The following is a 14,360-nucleotide window of genomic DNA, read 5'->3' on the forward strand; positions in this document are numbered from 1 at the left end:
CACGGGTTCCTAGCAGGCAAACTTCTGAAAGTCTCCCAACTTATTTAAATTAATCTAAAAATAAATCTTCTGATATGATTATGTCGTTACTGGAGGAAATTTATCTCATGTTTTGTAATCAAAAAGCAATGGTTATCACCAGCTTGGTTTCAGATGAAGTTATTTAGCTTTATTATTATTATTTTATTAAAAAATAGTTTTTAAATTACTAATTTAGTTTCACAAATTGAGAAATCCTGAATACTATGATTTCTGCAAGAAAAAACACAATTTTCCTATCTGTGACTTATCTTGGCAGAGGTTTTTTAGGTTTCTTGATACTGAAAACAGGGTGGGTTTTTTTAATATATGCACATACATGTAACAAAATATATCTACTTACATTTTTAATTTACGGTTGAAAATCCAACAAAGGTACTTAAAACCACTCTCAAAATAGAACAGGGTTTAGGCTTTGCAATTCCTTTCAACTCTTCTGTTCGTCCTTAGCAAGTTACTCAGCTTTGACAATCTGGCCTTCTAAACTTAATGCCTCGCTTAGGTTGTCCTTCCTTTCAAAGATGAGTGTACGTAGTTAAAAGCCTGAAGTTTTTAAGGGGACCCATCCTTTCCTAGCTCTTCAGCTTTCTCATAATTCAAAAATCTTTAACAATCTCAAAATATCTAGCAATCTTTACTTAGTGTAATCAAGTACTATCTTTCATCAATGGAAAGTATCTCTCAATGTTACTGGCTGTTTCTTTTCTCCCTACCATTAGTTATTTTGTGTGTTTCTATAACGGCATCCCACATGCCTTCTTTCTCATGTAGTAGTTCTCCATGTTACAGCTCACTCTCCTCATATGGAAATCATTCCAGGTTTCTAATTATTTCCATTGTCCTTTTCTGGACTACTTCCATTTCTGCTATATATCCCTTATGAAATTAGATGACTGAGGTTTACCAAAGTATAAGACAGAAGTGGTGTCACTGATTTATGTATCACATTTTGTTATTCTCTATGTCCAAATAAACACCAGTTCTCACACCATATTTTATATTTTGAACATTAGTGCACACATAAAGACTTGCGTAAGACTATCTAAACTTCGTATTTTTGTGTGAATTTAGAGTAGCTCCAGTTGTACTTCCCAGTATGCACAGTTTTCCATCTTCAACATATATTTGCACAGACTGAAGCTGGTATTATTTTTTGGTACAACCAAATGCTTTAGTACTCAGCCTTCAGAGTGGCCTTGTGCTCCAGGATAATATTATTATTTTAACTTAAGCTGTCTGGCTCCTTTTTCAGCTGTGAATGTACTTACCAAAAAGTAAGTTAGTCAGCTAGACTTAAACAGACAGTAAGAGGAAGTATTTCTGCAATTATTTCTCTTTAAATAAAAAAGGTATCCAAGGAAAATTCTGAACATATTAATACACAAAAGGTCCAAAATCAAGAGTTTGAGTTAGGCTATTAAAAATATATTTAGGCATTTAGCTGTGCTGAGCACCTTTTGCTTCCACAGTTCCTCAGAAGTTAAAAAAATACTGCTGAAAATTCAGGTTTTCAGGAACTTGAATTTGTACCCAGGAGCCCAATTTTAAACATTTTCTGTAATCCTCACTCAAAGTTTTTATAAGAAGCAGCTGAGGAAAATAAGTTTAGGTAAAATGTTGGTTTGTTTGTGTTTTTGTTTTTTTTGAATCAAATTCAAAATTATTAGAAAATCTGTTTGTAACCTTAAAAAGAACTTGCAGTATATCTCTGTATGAGAATAATATATCTTTCATTTTGATATTAATTTTAAAGTACTCCTGAGCTCTGTTAGAACACTCTGAACATAGCTTTGCCAGGTTTCTTTGCCAAAAGACCATAAAACATAATAAAGGATTTGCATTGCATCACAACTTTTCTGTACTGATATGAGAACAGCCTACTATGAAGGATGTTATTTAATTCAAAGTGCTGGGGAACAGTATAACAGAATAAGCAGAAGGGAACATTTAGAATGAACATGAGGGGGGAAAAAAACGGTTTTTAAAAAAATGTAGTCTATCAACACTGGCCCAAGCATGCAACACTTCCAAAGGAAGAGATGTAATCTTCGTCACTGGAGCAGTTCAGATTTAAGCCACACAAGTTGCATGGGAATATATAGTAGAGAGCAAACCCACACTGCCTTGAGCTCAACAGTATGAATGACCTAATACGTCCTTCTGCCTCTTAAACAGAGTATTGAATAACGATGCAGGTGACAAGGTTTTGACTAGGGGGAATGGGGCTGTTGTTGGGGGGGTTTGTTTGTTTTGTGCTTTTTGTTTTTTAGACAATTTATGGCACTTAGAGCTCTAGAATTACAATAAGCAAATATGCTGGGCTCCTAGAATTGCCAGTACTTAACCTCACATAGACTGCTTTCATCCATGCTTCCACACTCACTGAACGACTAGCACAGTTCACACATCTACAGTTTCTCTCTAAGTTTACCCTGTACCCTTTCTCAGAAAGATTTTGATGGCTTCTTCCCAGATGGATATTATTTTCTTTCCTCAACTTAATTTCCCCCAGTATTTTTAACCGTCTTCATGCCATACCAGGCACAGCTGTTAATCCCCTTTTAGATGTTATTAGCATTTGCCTTTTCTCTTATATTCTACTTTACTTTTCTGCTTCCCTCTCTTCTGTATGACTTACTTTGCCTTGTTTTCCGTAGCTACTAATTTGTTCTTTCCACTGTCCCATTTCCATTCTTTACAGTGGTCTCCATTTACCCATCTCCCTTGATCAGTTCTGATGAAACGGATTTCTTTCTAGAGATATTCTTCAGCGTCTTTAGCATTTGAAAATTGAAATCCTACCTGAATTTCTTTCTCAGTCTCTGTAAGAAACTTGTTTTCTAAGAAATGCAGAGTTTAGGAGAATCCTGGAGTCTTTGTCAACCCCTCTTTTTGTTTGCAGTGTGCCTAATGCACTGGGAAACATACAAACAAAATCTAGCAAGACCAAAGGAAGAAAAATGATCCCTTATTATAAATAAAATCTCATTCAAGAGAAGAGATTAATCTTTTGGATGTCTACAGCACCATAAGTGCCTACATCCAAGTTCATCATTATAACCCATATATATGTATCAAGTTTTGGGTTACTTTCCTTCATTTAGTACCCTGTTCTCTCCAATGATTGTAAACGAAGTCTAAAGTAAATTAGATAGAGGCCTCTATAAAGTTAACATGCGAGGCTGGTTGGATTACTCCCAGCAGAAGGAGAGAGATGCTCAGAGGAACAAATCAGTATTGCTAATGTTAACTCAATGGAATTATGGCCTACATCACCTATGGTCAACTCAATGACATTAAATTTAAAAAATCAAAAATGGCCACTAGAACAAGGGTCAGCCTCAGCATTGTCTGAACCTTGTTTGATTTGTGGGTTCCCATCAGTTTTTTTTTCCTCAATTGTAATGTCCTTTTCTTTATTGGAAGAAGCTCATTAAGTTCTGCCTTTCCAAATTTCCTAGTTCTTCTAATGTTTTATAATGCTACTTTCTTACCTCCTTCCTTGGAACAGAGGGTGATCAGAGCATGAACTGTATCCATCAATTCAAGCTGCTGTTTCTGCAGGACACTGTTATTGCTTGTTGCCTTGTTTAACTGCTTCTCTAGTTCCTGAATTATGTAGCTTTGTCGTGTGACCAAGCTTTGTAGGTTCTCTTTTTCCTCCTTTAAAGTGTTCAGCTCCTCTTTATGCCTTTCTTCCATTTCTAAAATTCTGTGCTCGAGTAAACTAAAATGAAATAAAAAAATTAGTAGCTATTACTTCATGCCAACATGTGTATTAATACAGAAAACAGAACTATTTTATTTTTCATCACAGAATTCAGTATATAAATCATTTATTCTAAAAATGTCACATCTACTAATTCAGCCCATTGATTTCCTCTATCAATCAGCCAAATATAACTGTTCTCTAAGGTTCCATTTTGTGATGTTTGCATGCTGTAGTGCTTTGAGTAAACTGCATGGAACTGCATTATCTAGTTGTTACACCCATCCAAATGCACGAGCATAGGGCCAGTAACACATTTGTATATAGAAGTTCAGGCAGAAAAGCCTAAGGTAAGCAAAGGAGGGAGAAGAGCAGAGCATTGAAGAAGACATCACTGGTAGTATGGATAGATCAATATGATAAGAGACAAAAATCAGGGGTAAACTAAGGAACAGTTTGTAAAGGGCCTTAGCACTGAATGGAAGATAAGGATTAGGAGCAACCATCAAGGGATATGGAACCCACAATAAAACTATCATTTGATATGATCTATGAAGCTGGGAAAGGAATTGTGCAGCAGATGAGTGGTATCTGCTTTCATATTAAGAATAGTACTGTTTCCCCAAAAGATAAATCAGAACTTTGCATTTTAAGGTATGATTCCCTTGTTTTCCTTGAGTCCACATAGATATTTCACCCCCGACGCGTTTTGCTGTTCCACAAAAGTCTCCTCAGAAAGAAAATTGTTGGGCATCACACTATGCAACCTGCTTACATCAATTTTTATAAATAATATTACACATGTATGGAAACACTTTCTCCTGACTAATATTCTTTCTCTAGTATCTTCTCTGTCCTGAGTCAGAAGTGTACAATTCATAAAGATCAAAGGCATGTCAGATTGTATCTAGAAGCACAGAGGAGTTGTAGACATAAAGGACGGCTAATATCTGTCAACAGTGAACAAGACCTTTTTTCAGGCCAGTGCTTTGATGCTGTGGTGGGAGTTTGGCAGAAAGAGTTTATTAATATTAGATAAAGAAATTAATTCAATCCCTCTGATACTTTCTGTTCAGTAATTCTACGGTATACGCCAGAAGAGGTGTTTTTCATGCCCATAAACCAAATGATGGTTACAAACTTGCCAACAAACTGCTTCCTGTTCAAGTCAGTCAGGTTTTATTTATTTGCACTCTCCCCCCACCTTTGTTTTTACTTCTGGATAATAGATCAGTGGCAAAATGCCTGCATAATTTCAGGTCATTTAACCTAACTGAAGAATGTAATTAAATCCATATGGAGTTGTTTCTACTAGATATCACAGGGCCTTAATATGAGCTGTTACAAATGATAACAACGCAAAGATCAAATTCAGGCCCTGGATTTTCCGTACAAGCTAGAGTAACATAAAACTTTTTTACTTTTTTTTTTTTTTTTTAAATAAAAGAAACCAAGCAGCAAATCTCTTTTTCTGAAATGTTATAAATGTGGGACTTCCAAAAATACCGAAGAAAATATACTTTGTAATACCAACATCTAGCTCTGTGAAAACCATAAGGATCTGGGTAAGGGGGGTGGGGGTGGGGGAAGAAAAGATGGGAAGGGAAAACACCTTTTCTCAGGCTCACAAATGGAAAGGGTAATATGATATCTCATTCTAAAAGGCTCATTAATTAGTAATGAAAACATAACAAGATTCAGTGGACTGGAATCAGATGATAGAAAGTTTCAATCTGAAACAAAGTATGGATTTTGAAGCCAAAGACAATAAATTATTTTTACACCTTATAAGACGTATAGATGACTTTTTCATCACTTGAACTCTAGCATTAAACTTAATGCCTTTATGTTCTACACTCATATGGATTCTTTTTGAGAATATTTACATGGAAGTCTTTGAGTTTTGTTATGCAGAAGGTCAGACTAATTAGTTTAGTTAGGCAGAATCAGTTGGAAATATTCTGATGGAACTGGTTAATAATGTTCAACAAAAAAAAAAATGTTCTATGTGAATTTTATCAGTTCTGTCCACTTTTTCAGGGAAATTATTGAAATTCTCATTTTGACTCTAGATTTTAACTTTTCTGATAGACTGTAAGTTATATCAATGCATTTTGGAAAAGAACAAGGTGGGACGCAGGCACAGTTTGTGACAGAAAGGATGTTCGGTGTGGACACATCCCAGTCTGACATCTTACAGTCCACCAAAAATGTTACGTATTACCAATGCAAGAGAAGATACCATTTTTGAAGCCAAAATATTGCTTTATATTAAAATGGTAAGTAAAGACAAAAAAAGTTCCCTTTATCTTTGTCCATATCCTAGTACAGTACAGGACATTTCCCTAATTCCACAACATCCTATCTGCATGTCCACATCTAAATGATTTCCGTATCTGAATGATTTCATGTAAAAGAAAGAGCCTTTGACAGCCATGATTTGAGCACTGCATTATTTGTTTCCCACCGTAGCCTAAGACCATAGTGAATGAACCCATGGTGATGACAGTCTTATTTGTAGCAACACTGGCCATGTCAAGCAAGAAGGAAGAATGTTTAGAGCTTCCCCGTTTGGCATCTACAGACACAGACAGCAAACAGATGTTTTACGGCTTTAGTAATAATACATCCTAATACTTATGAGTAGTGTGTCAACAACATGTGGTAGAAAGATGGGAGTACCACAGCACTTGGTTCCTTTACAGTTTTATATGTAGATTAAAAGTCCTCTTATTTTAAACTGCAAAACTAAGCTATTTTAAGGAATGCATATGCATTTATGCAATGATTTTTCTATATCCATAAATCTACAACAAAGAAGAGTAAGTCTTGAGGATAGGACCACTCCCTGTATTCCTGGGAGAAATCCAAAACATTCATTGTGTTTCAATGAGAAAACTTTGGTCAAAGTTACAAACGAACAAAAGCAAAAACTTCACATAGATTGGGGATATCTGCACTGGCCTATTCCAAAAGGAAGAAATCCTTAAACAGCATGAGGAAAGCTGCTTTTACATCCTTTGACTCTACTGTAGCCAGAATTTTTTATTTGTATTGTTACATTCATATTGATTATAGCACATTTAAATAAAAAACAGAATGAAGATGTGAAGAAAAAAATGTTGTTGTTAACATGGATAAATACCAATATTATCCATTGTACAATGACTCTTTGGAGTCATTATCTAGAAGACAATTAAATTGAAAACAAACACACACACCCCAAACCCAGACAAGCTTAATTTTCCTAAAGGTTAACCATGTCTCAATGTCTAACCTACTAGTCTTGGTGAGGCTAGGAATCTATTTGCAACCATAAAAATGATGTGCTAAATTTGTCAGGAGACAAGCCAGTGGGATGCCTCGGTGCAACTGTTCTGTGTACAGCTGATTCAGAAAAAGCCCTCTGATAACGCTGGAGAGGGTAGAAGGCCCATACAGAAGTCAAAGAATGACTTCCAATGAAAGCTGCTGTCATTTTGAAAGGTGATGAAGTAGAACATATAGAAAGCACTCTAGTAGCTCTCTGGGGAGGAAGGCAAGTCTGGTTTAGACAATCTGCCTTATAAGGTAGGTAGTTTATTCACTAATCCATTCCAGACCATGGCAGTTTAAGACGGTTTTTTTTAATCTTTGGTTTCAGAGGCCTCAGTTTTGACATCTGAGAACAGCATATAGACCAGATTTTAGAGATTTTTTGCATTAAAAAAATCTTTTAGAAAATCTGGATTTATTAAAAATACAGATAAAAAACATCCACTTTGTTGAGCTATTCAATAAATAAAGACAAGTTAACAACACACTAGAAAAAAGTTCTTTGGTCATATACATGTGGTTTTCATGTATTATGTATGTATGGGAAGAGAAATGGGTAGAGGATATAAATAAATACTTTTGAGTGCAAGAACGGTATTTTCTCATTGAGACAGCTTCTTTGTACTTCCTTTTACATGAGTGAAATTTTCCCTGTGTTCTTAGGTGCTGACCACTCACACTTACTTTGTTGGTCTGATATAGTCTGATCACTTTAAGAAAATATAAAAAATATGTATCCCCATATTTCTCAAGATCAGTAGTTTGTCACTTCACATCAGCAAGCCTATTTTTATACCAGTGACAAGATATTTCCACTGAAATCCCAAAAGCAAAGTGAAAAATAAGGATTTATCTTTTTAGTATATGCAAAACATGCAAATAGACATACTGTTTTTCCTCATCTTTCACACAGTCAGATGGAAATTCAAGAATCATTCCTGAGCCCTTGCCTTTCATAGGATACAGCAGTTCTTGTACTGAATGTGTTAATCTAGTTTGATTGTCAAATTCAAGATGGATTTTATGTTTAAATTTCACTTCCCCTATTTATTGCTGGAAGATCCAGAATTCCATTGTATTTTTCCTCATTTGTTTCATTTGAGTAAATATGAAGTTGTTTTCATGCTTATGTATTGAAACAAATGGCACACAATAAGTTAAATGCAGCTGGTACACTCTGGGGAAAAAAAAAGAGGGGGCTCATAAAGGCACTTAAGCAGGGAAATCTTTCAAGAATAAATCAAAATAGTTTTTAGAAAGCTCTTGTGGGAGAAAAAATGGCAATGGAAGAAACCACCATTTACATTACAGTGGGTGGGATCCCACAAAACTAAATTATTTATGGCATGAGAGCACTCAATAGAAACATGATTCTGGGGCAAATGTGACTCTACTTATGCCATGGAATATCTTTCACTTCAGTGGGATAAAAAGAAGAAAATTGGCCACTCTTCCCAGCAGAGGCAGGAAGTAAAGAGAAAGGCCAAGAATAGACATATTTCTAAAGAACACACATTGGTCCCCTGTTGATGTGCAGTGTTCATTTTATTTAAGAATAATATACAAGCACATCAATGCTCAGTTATTATTACTATAAGATTTTGCATTGCTTTCATCTAAAATCCAGTTCTTTGAAAGTGATCAAGATCATTATTTTTATTTTATATAGAGGAAATTTTAGCACAGAGAAAGAAATGATCTGCCCACAGTACACCATCTGTTTTGATTAATACTGTTATGATAATAGTTCCTACACTTGTTCCCACTGTGGTGTACACCTACTGCAAAAGAAAGGCCCCTTCCAAAAAAAGTTTACGGTCCATATAGGCAAAGCAGACAAAAAGAGTTCTCTCTATTTTATTGATGTGTAAGTGATATGGAGAAGGATGAAGACATTTTAAATATAAACAACTATTGAACAAAGCCTGATGGGTAATCTATAAGTATGGTTTACAGTCAAGCAAGCTGAAATCATTAGCATGTCCAGAAACCCAGTATCTGCTGAGATCACCAAGATTTGTCCCATAGCGAACCTGACAAACACATAATTGCTTTCAGGATAAGGCCCTACAAGGCTGAGATTACGCAGATCTTTGTTAGGAGTAGATCATAACAGAGAAGCTAATGATCCATATTTTAGTGTAATCATAACACTGCCCTCTCCCTAATTTTATCTCTCCCAAGGAGAGAGTAACAGAACTGGGACAATGTATGTCAGGTTCTTGCTTCATTACAAGATGAAATTCCATGTGCTTTTTCATTTATCCACATAAAACTGTACTTATGAGAGAAACAATTGGGTATAGAATGTGCTTTTTAACACACTCCTCCTTTACTTCCAGAAAATCAAGACAGATCATTTTGTCATGTCACAGACCATTTCATCATTAATATCAGCCAAGTCAAAGGTCAATTTAAGCAAAACTTACTTGTTTACCAACAAGAAGTCTTTACACCCTGACACATTGCTAAGATAAATAAATAAATTCAGGTTAAGTACACAAGACTGTCTCTTGAACAGCCAATAAAATTTTGTTGCTGACCAGATTGCAGCAGATAAAAATGTAACTATTTATATACTTAACTAATGCTTGGGTTAATCCCAAATTGATATAGTTTGTAAAATACGTAGAATTAACTGACTCCTGTACATGCCTACTCTCTCCATTGACTACAGGGAGAGCCCACATACACAGCTTAGGTGAATTACTTAATTTTTAGATGGCTGAAGTCAAAGCTGATCCCACACTAATCTATTCATATTTTCAATTGGTCAAGGGAAACTTGTGGAGTTCAAGAGTTTTCAATGAAATCCAATGTCTCCAGAATAACATTTGCTCGAATTACTGGCTATAAACAGTTGGTAAATACATTAAATTGCTTTTCATAACCAGTAGCAATCATGGCACATTATTTGAGCAGCTTTGCGATTTGGCACATTTAGCAAACACATTTATTTGCAACAACCTTTTCTATTTTTCCTCATTATCTGGTTCTTTGCTTTCTTTTCCCAGTAGCTCCTTGCCCACTGTGGTGTTAAGTCTTCCTTAGGTATAACCCTGGGCAAGGTCTTTCCACCTCAGCTGCTGATTCCTGCCCAGCCGCACCGGAGTCACGCTGCCTCTTTTGGCAAACTGTCTGATTTAAGTAGTCCACTGAAACTTGTACAGGAATCCTCAGTAACTACCTCACTTTTAAAGCTGTTTGCCTTATTTCAGTGTCAAATGTAGATATAGGAGACAGAAACTTTAGTCCTAGCGAGGCCTACCTCACAGTTGTGTGTCTCTAGAAGGGAGCTGGGAGTGAAGCTGTGGAGTGAAAGGCCTCTCTGTCCTCCCCGCTTAAACCTGGCCGCTGCAGAGGCAGGAATATCAGCCTTAGGTCTCTAGAAGGGCAGCCGAGAAGGAAAATGGCTTTACCCGCTGTAATGAGTGCAAGTGCCCAGCTTTGGGCAGCTTGGGGCCTCTGTGAGGAGGGGCCGGGGCTGCCCCGGGCTGGACACAGCCAGTTCCAGCCGGTTCCAACAGACCCACCGCAGGCTCGGCTGAGCCCATCGGCCAAGATGGTTGTGCCTTGGGGGAAAATGTATTTAAGAAAAGGTAAAAACACCACACAACAGTGTGAGGAGTGAGAGAAGAAAGTGAGGGGAACAACACTGCAGACACCAAGGTCGGAAAAGAAGGAGGGAAGGAGGCACCAGAGCAGGGCTTCCCCTGCAGCCCACGGGAGAGACCACAGTGGAGATGGTATCTCCTGTGGAGGACCCCACACTGGAGCAGGTGGAGATGTCCAGAAGGAGAACCCATGCTGGAGCCTTCTTATCATAAAGGACTGCAGCCCACGGGAAAGAATCACGCTGGAGAAGGGAAGGAGCATGAGGAAGGAGAGACAGTGAGTGGACCACAACCCTCATTCCTCATCCCCCTGCAGTGCTCGGGGGGAAGGGGGAGGAAGAGGAGTCAAGAGTGGTGGTGTTGAAGTTGAGTCTGGGAAGAAGGGGAGGTAGGGGGGAAAGGTCTTTTGGGGTTTGTTTTTATTTCTCACTATCCGACGCTATTATTAATTGGCAATAAATAAGGCTGTTTTGCCCATGACAGTAACTGGTAAGTGATCTCCCTGGCTTTATCTCAACCATGAGCTTTTTCATCATATTTTCTTCCTCTGTCCTGTTGATGAGGGGCAGTGGGAGAGTGGCTGGATGGGCATCTGGCAGCCAGACAAGGTCAACCGACCACACGCTCACTGAGATACTGGGCTGCTAAATCCAGTGACTTCCAGGAACTGAGTCCTTGAGAGAGGTGCTTCTGAAGCACAGAAAGGGACAACACTGGAACTTCTTCTTGACTGTCACTTCACTGCTTAAAAAAATACGTGCTGCTAAACAGGTTTTTCTTCAATTTCAACATATAACCCAAACATCTACCATACACGTATTTTTTAAATGAAGCATGGCTCCTGGTGTGTGATACACAATTGAGTCCAAAGGGAGAGAGATATCCTTCTATGTGTTTGACCTTTTTATCCGCTAAAATTAGAAGATGAACTACTGAAGATTTTCTGTTTCTTACACACTTTAATGTAGTTGATAATCTCATAATTTATTATTAATATTACTCTATTTGAAAGTGCTCATACAAGTTATCTCTAGGCTTTTTGCTATCAGGATCTGTGGTCATATGACTAAGTTGTCATGAAGCAAACAGATGTAAAAGCTACAGTGCACATGAAAAGTAGTAAAAATCAACTTGTATTTATCATACAGGAGCTAACACAGTCTTAAGTTCACACCCTTGAATGGCTCTTTTAGCCATTTCATACATATTACCTATACTTTCCACTTACCATATTTGCTTCTTCCATTTCATCAGTGGCTTAGAACAAAATATGGACATACCACTTTGTCATGAACAGAGAAAGAGTGTAAGAGACCAACTACCCATTCTTACCTGTTTTTCTCATGAATTTTCAGGATTTCATGTGTCTGCTGTAGCAGCTGTTTTTCTAGCTTGTACGTTGACAGTGAATTTTCCAGTAGTTGGATTTCAAGTCTGGATGTTTGATTTAGCACCTTAAGGATAAATTAAAAACATTAATGTTTCTATTGTCTGGGTTATGTTGTTATAGCAACGTAATGCAACTATTTCATTCTGATTTGATGATTTGTCAAAAATTGTTTCTAAATCCTTTTTTAACCTCAGCTGCTCAGCTGGTGCAAATGAACTCAATCAAGCTACACTGATATGCACCAGCTGATATTCTGGCACCCTGTTTAGTCTAGAATAATACCAGGCCGGCAGAAAAAGGAAAGATGACTGCCAAATAAGCTTCATTTCAATGGAGAGAAGCATTGCATTCCTACAAAATCAACTAACATTAATTAATATTACTGCTTTCATTCTTGAAAGCATTCTTACAGAGCATGCTTAAACCAGAATAGTGCAAGAGTACTTGGACTGAAGCCAAAGCGTTGCATCCACTGTTTAGTAAATAGACCTCCTGCTTTAGCTTTCCCCTGAGTTCTCTCTTTTGCAGTATTGGCAGAAGTCTGGTGTCTTGCTTATGTTATCACTACTTGCACTCTTACACAGATTTTTAAGATGAAGGCAGTGATCCTAAACATTGCTTTATGCAATTGTCTTTCACTTTAGTGGTGGTCTGTATCAGTAGCACAACATCTACTACGTACGTCAGGCCTAAAGAAACCTTTTAACTAGATGAAAGAGAATAGATTCTAATAAAAAATAATTCAAAAGAGAAAATAACAGAATGCTTGCAAGAATGAAAACAATCATAATAATTAATGTTAGTTGATTTTGTGGAGATATTGTCATTCATTACATAGAGTCTGGAGGAGTGTATGTAAATAGTTTTTGTAGGTATGTAGGTTTGTAGGTAACAGCTGAGATGCAATCACTTCTGGAACTGAAAATGATCCCCTTTTAATGGAACCTATCAGACCTTTCTTAAAGGGCATTTATAAGTATTATCATAGGATTATATGATAAGATTTTCTCATGAATGCCTAATAGGAATTTTAGCAAAGATCAAAGAGCAATTTTAGCAAATAGCAAAGAGAATGGCTCTCAAACTCAGTGCAGTGCCTTATTTTTGTTTGAAATTGTTGACATTCACAGAGCAACTTGAGTTGTCCTTTTTTAGGGGTGCAGAGGTTGAGAAAATTGGAAATGATCAGTATGCAGCTGTTACGCTGTTTAAGACAGATAAAATTGGAAGTGCCAGGAGGCGTCACCAGAGTTTCAGAGGGACCTGGCAGAAACAGGGTGTATTACGAAGGTTGTTGAGAGGTAAGAAGACAGGAAAGCGCCAATGGATTTCCAAAGAAGATACATCTGTGGAACTGCGTGCAAGACATCAATAGAATTACAGGTAGAGAAGAAAGTCTAAATGGAATCAGTGGGATTTTGGATGGATCAGAGATTAGGAGGGGTCAGTGAGATTTTAAGGAGGTGAAGGCTCTACCTTCAGTCCTTCAGACTCCTCCTTACTCTGGCATGAGTCCTTTTTATTATGGGCACAAGATCCTGGCCTGACTTTCTCCTCCTTGTATCCTACAGACCTTCACCTCTGCCAGGCAGCTGGCTGCCTCCGTCACTGCTAAGAGCAGTCTCTTTTCACTTTCTTGAGCCACCTGCACCACTCCTTTCTGATTAATGGTAGAGCCAGGGACTTTCTCATACTGCTGAAAGAGGGGAGGTGGGAAATGCCCTCACTGAGTTGAAAGTCAGAGCAAGGACTGCAATAAGGAAGAGCCACTCCCGCTGATACCTTAAACATCCCTTAAATTCTTCAGCAATAGGTGTAGAAGGAGGAAGTCATCCACTCCTTCATGCACTTGCAGGGATACCTCTACCTTGAAGTGCTTCCTCAAAGGGAAAGTGAGATTGAGGCAATACTCATTTTGTCCCTTACTTAAAGGAGGAAACTGTGAATGAGTACTCAACACACACCTAGGCAGGTCTTTTGGGATATAAGAAGAGTTCCTACACCTCCTTTTTCTTTACTGATACTATAGTCCATAGGTCTTTACCTCTTATGTTCCCATTTAGATGTTCTACTGATACTGAATTAAAGATTTTCCCCAACATTTATATGAGCCAGTACACTATGTTTTAGAAACTGTGGTCATTTGGATCACAACATTTATGAGTGAATGTTGGTCTGCTAACTAAGATGTAGAAAAAAAGGTGCAGGGAACCCATGTAAGATGGTGTATCTACGTCTCATATCCTGCTGTTGCTCCGTGTACTGTAATGGGATTACTTAATAACTTGATAAT

At 37.5% G+C, this 14,360-nt stretch overlaps 1 protein-coding gene across 1 annotated transcript in view; it reads right to left on the reverse strand.

Moving 5' to 3' along the window:
* ANGPT1 (angiopoietin 1) overlaps positions 1-14,360 on the reverse strand; it is a 160,999-nt gene that overhangs the window by 71,729 nt on the left and 74,910 nt on the right. Inside the window, exons 3-4 of the mRNA XM_074145043.1 lie at positions 12,010-12,131; positions 3,534-3,766 (exon numbers count right to left, since the gene is read on the reverse strand). Coding sequence (XP_074001144.1) covers positions 3,534-3,766; positions 12,010-12,131 — 355 coding nt within the window. The remainder of the gene's footprint in view (positions 1-3,533; positions 3,767-12,009; positions 12,132-14,360) is intronic.

Source organism: Numenius arquata, chromosome 3 (assembly GCF_964106895.1).
Source record: "Numenius arquata chromosome 3, bNumArq3.hap1.1, whole genome shotgun sequence".
Taxonomy (NCBI): domain Eukaryota; kingdom Metazoa; phylum Chordata; class Aves; order Charadriiformes; family Scolopacidae; genus Numenius; species Numenius arquata.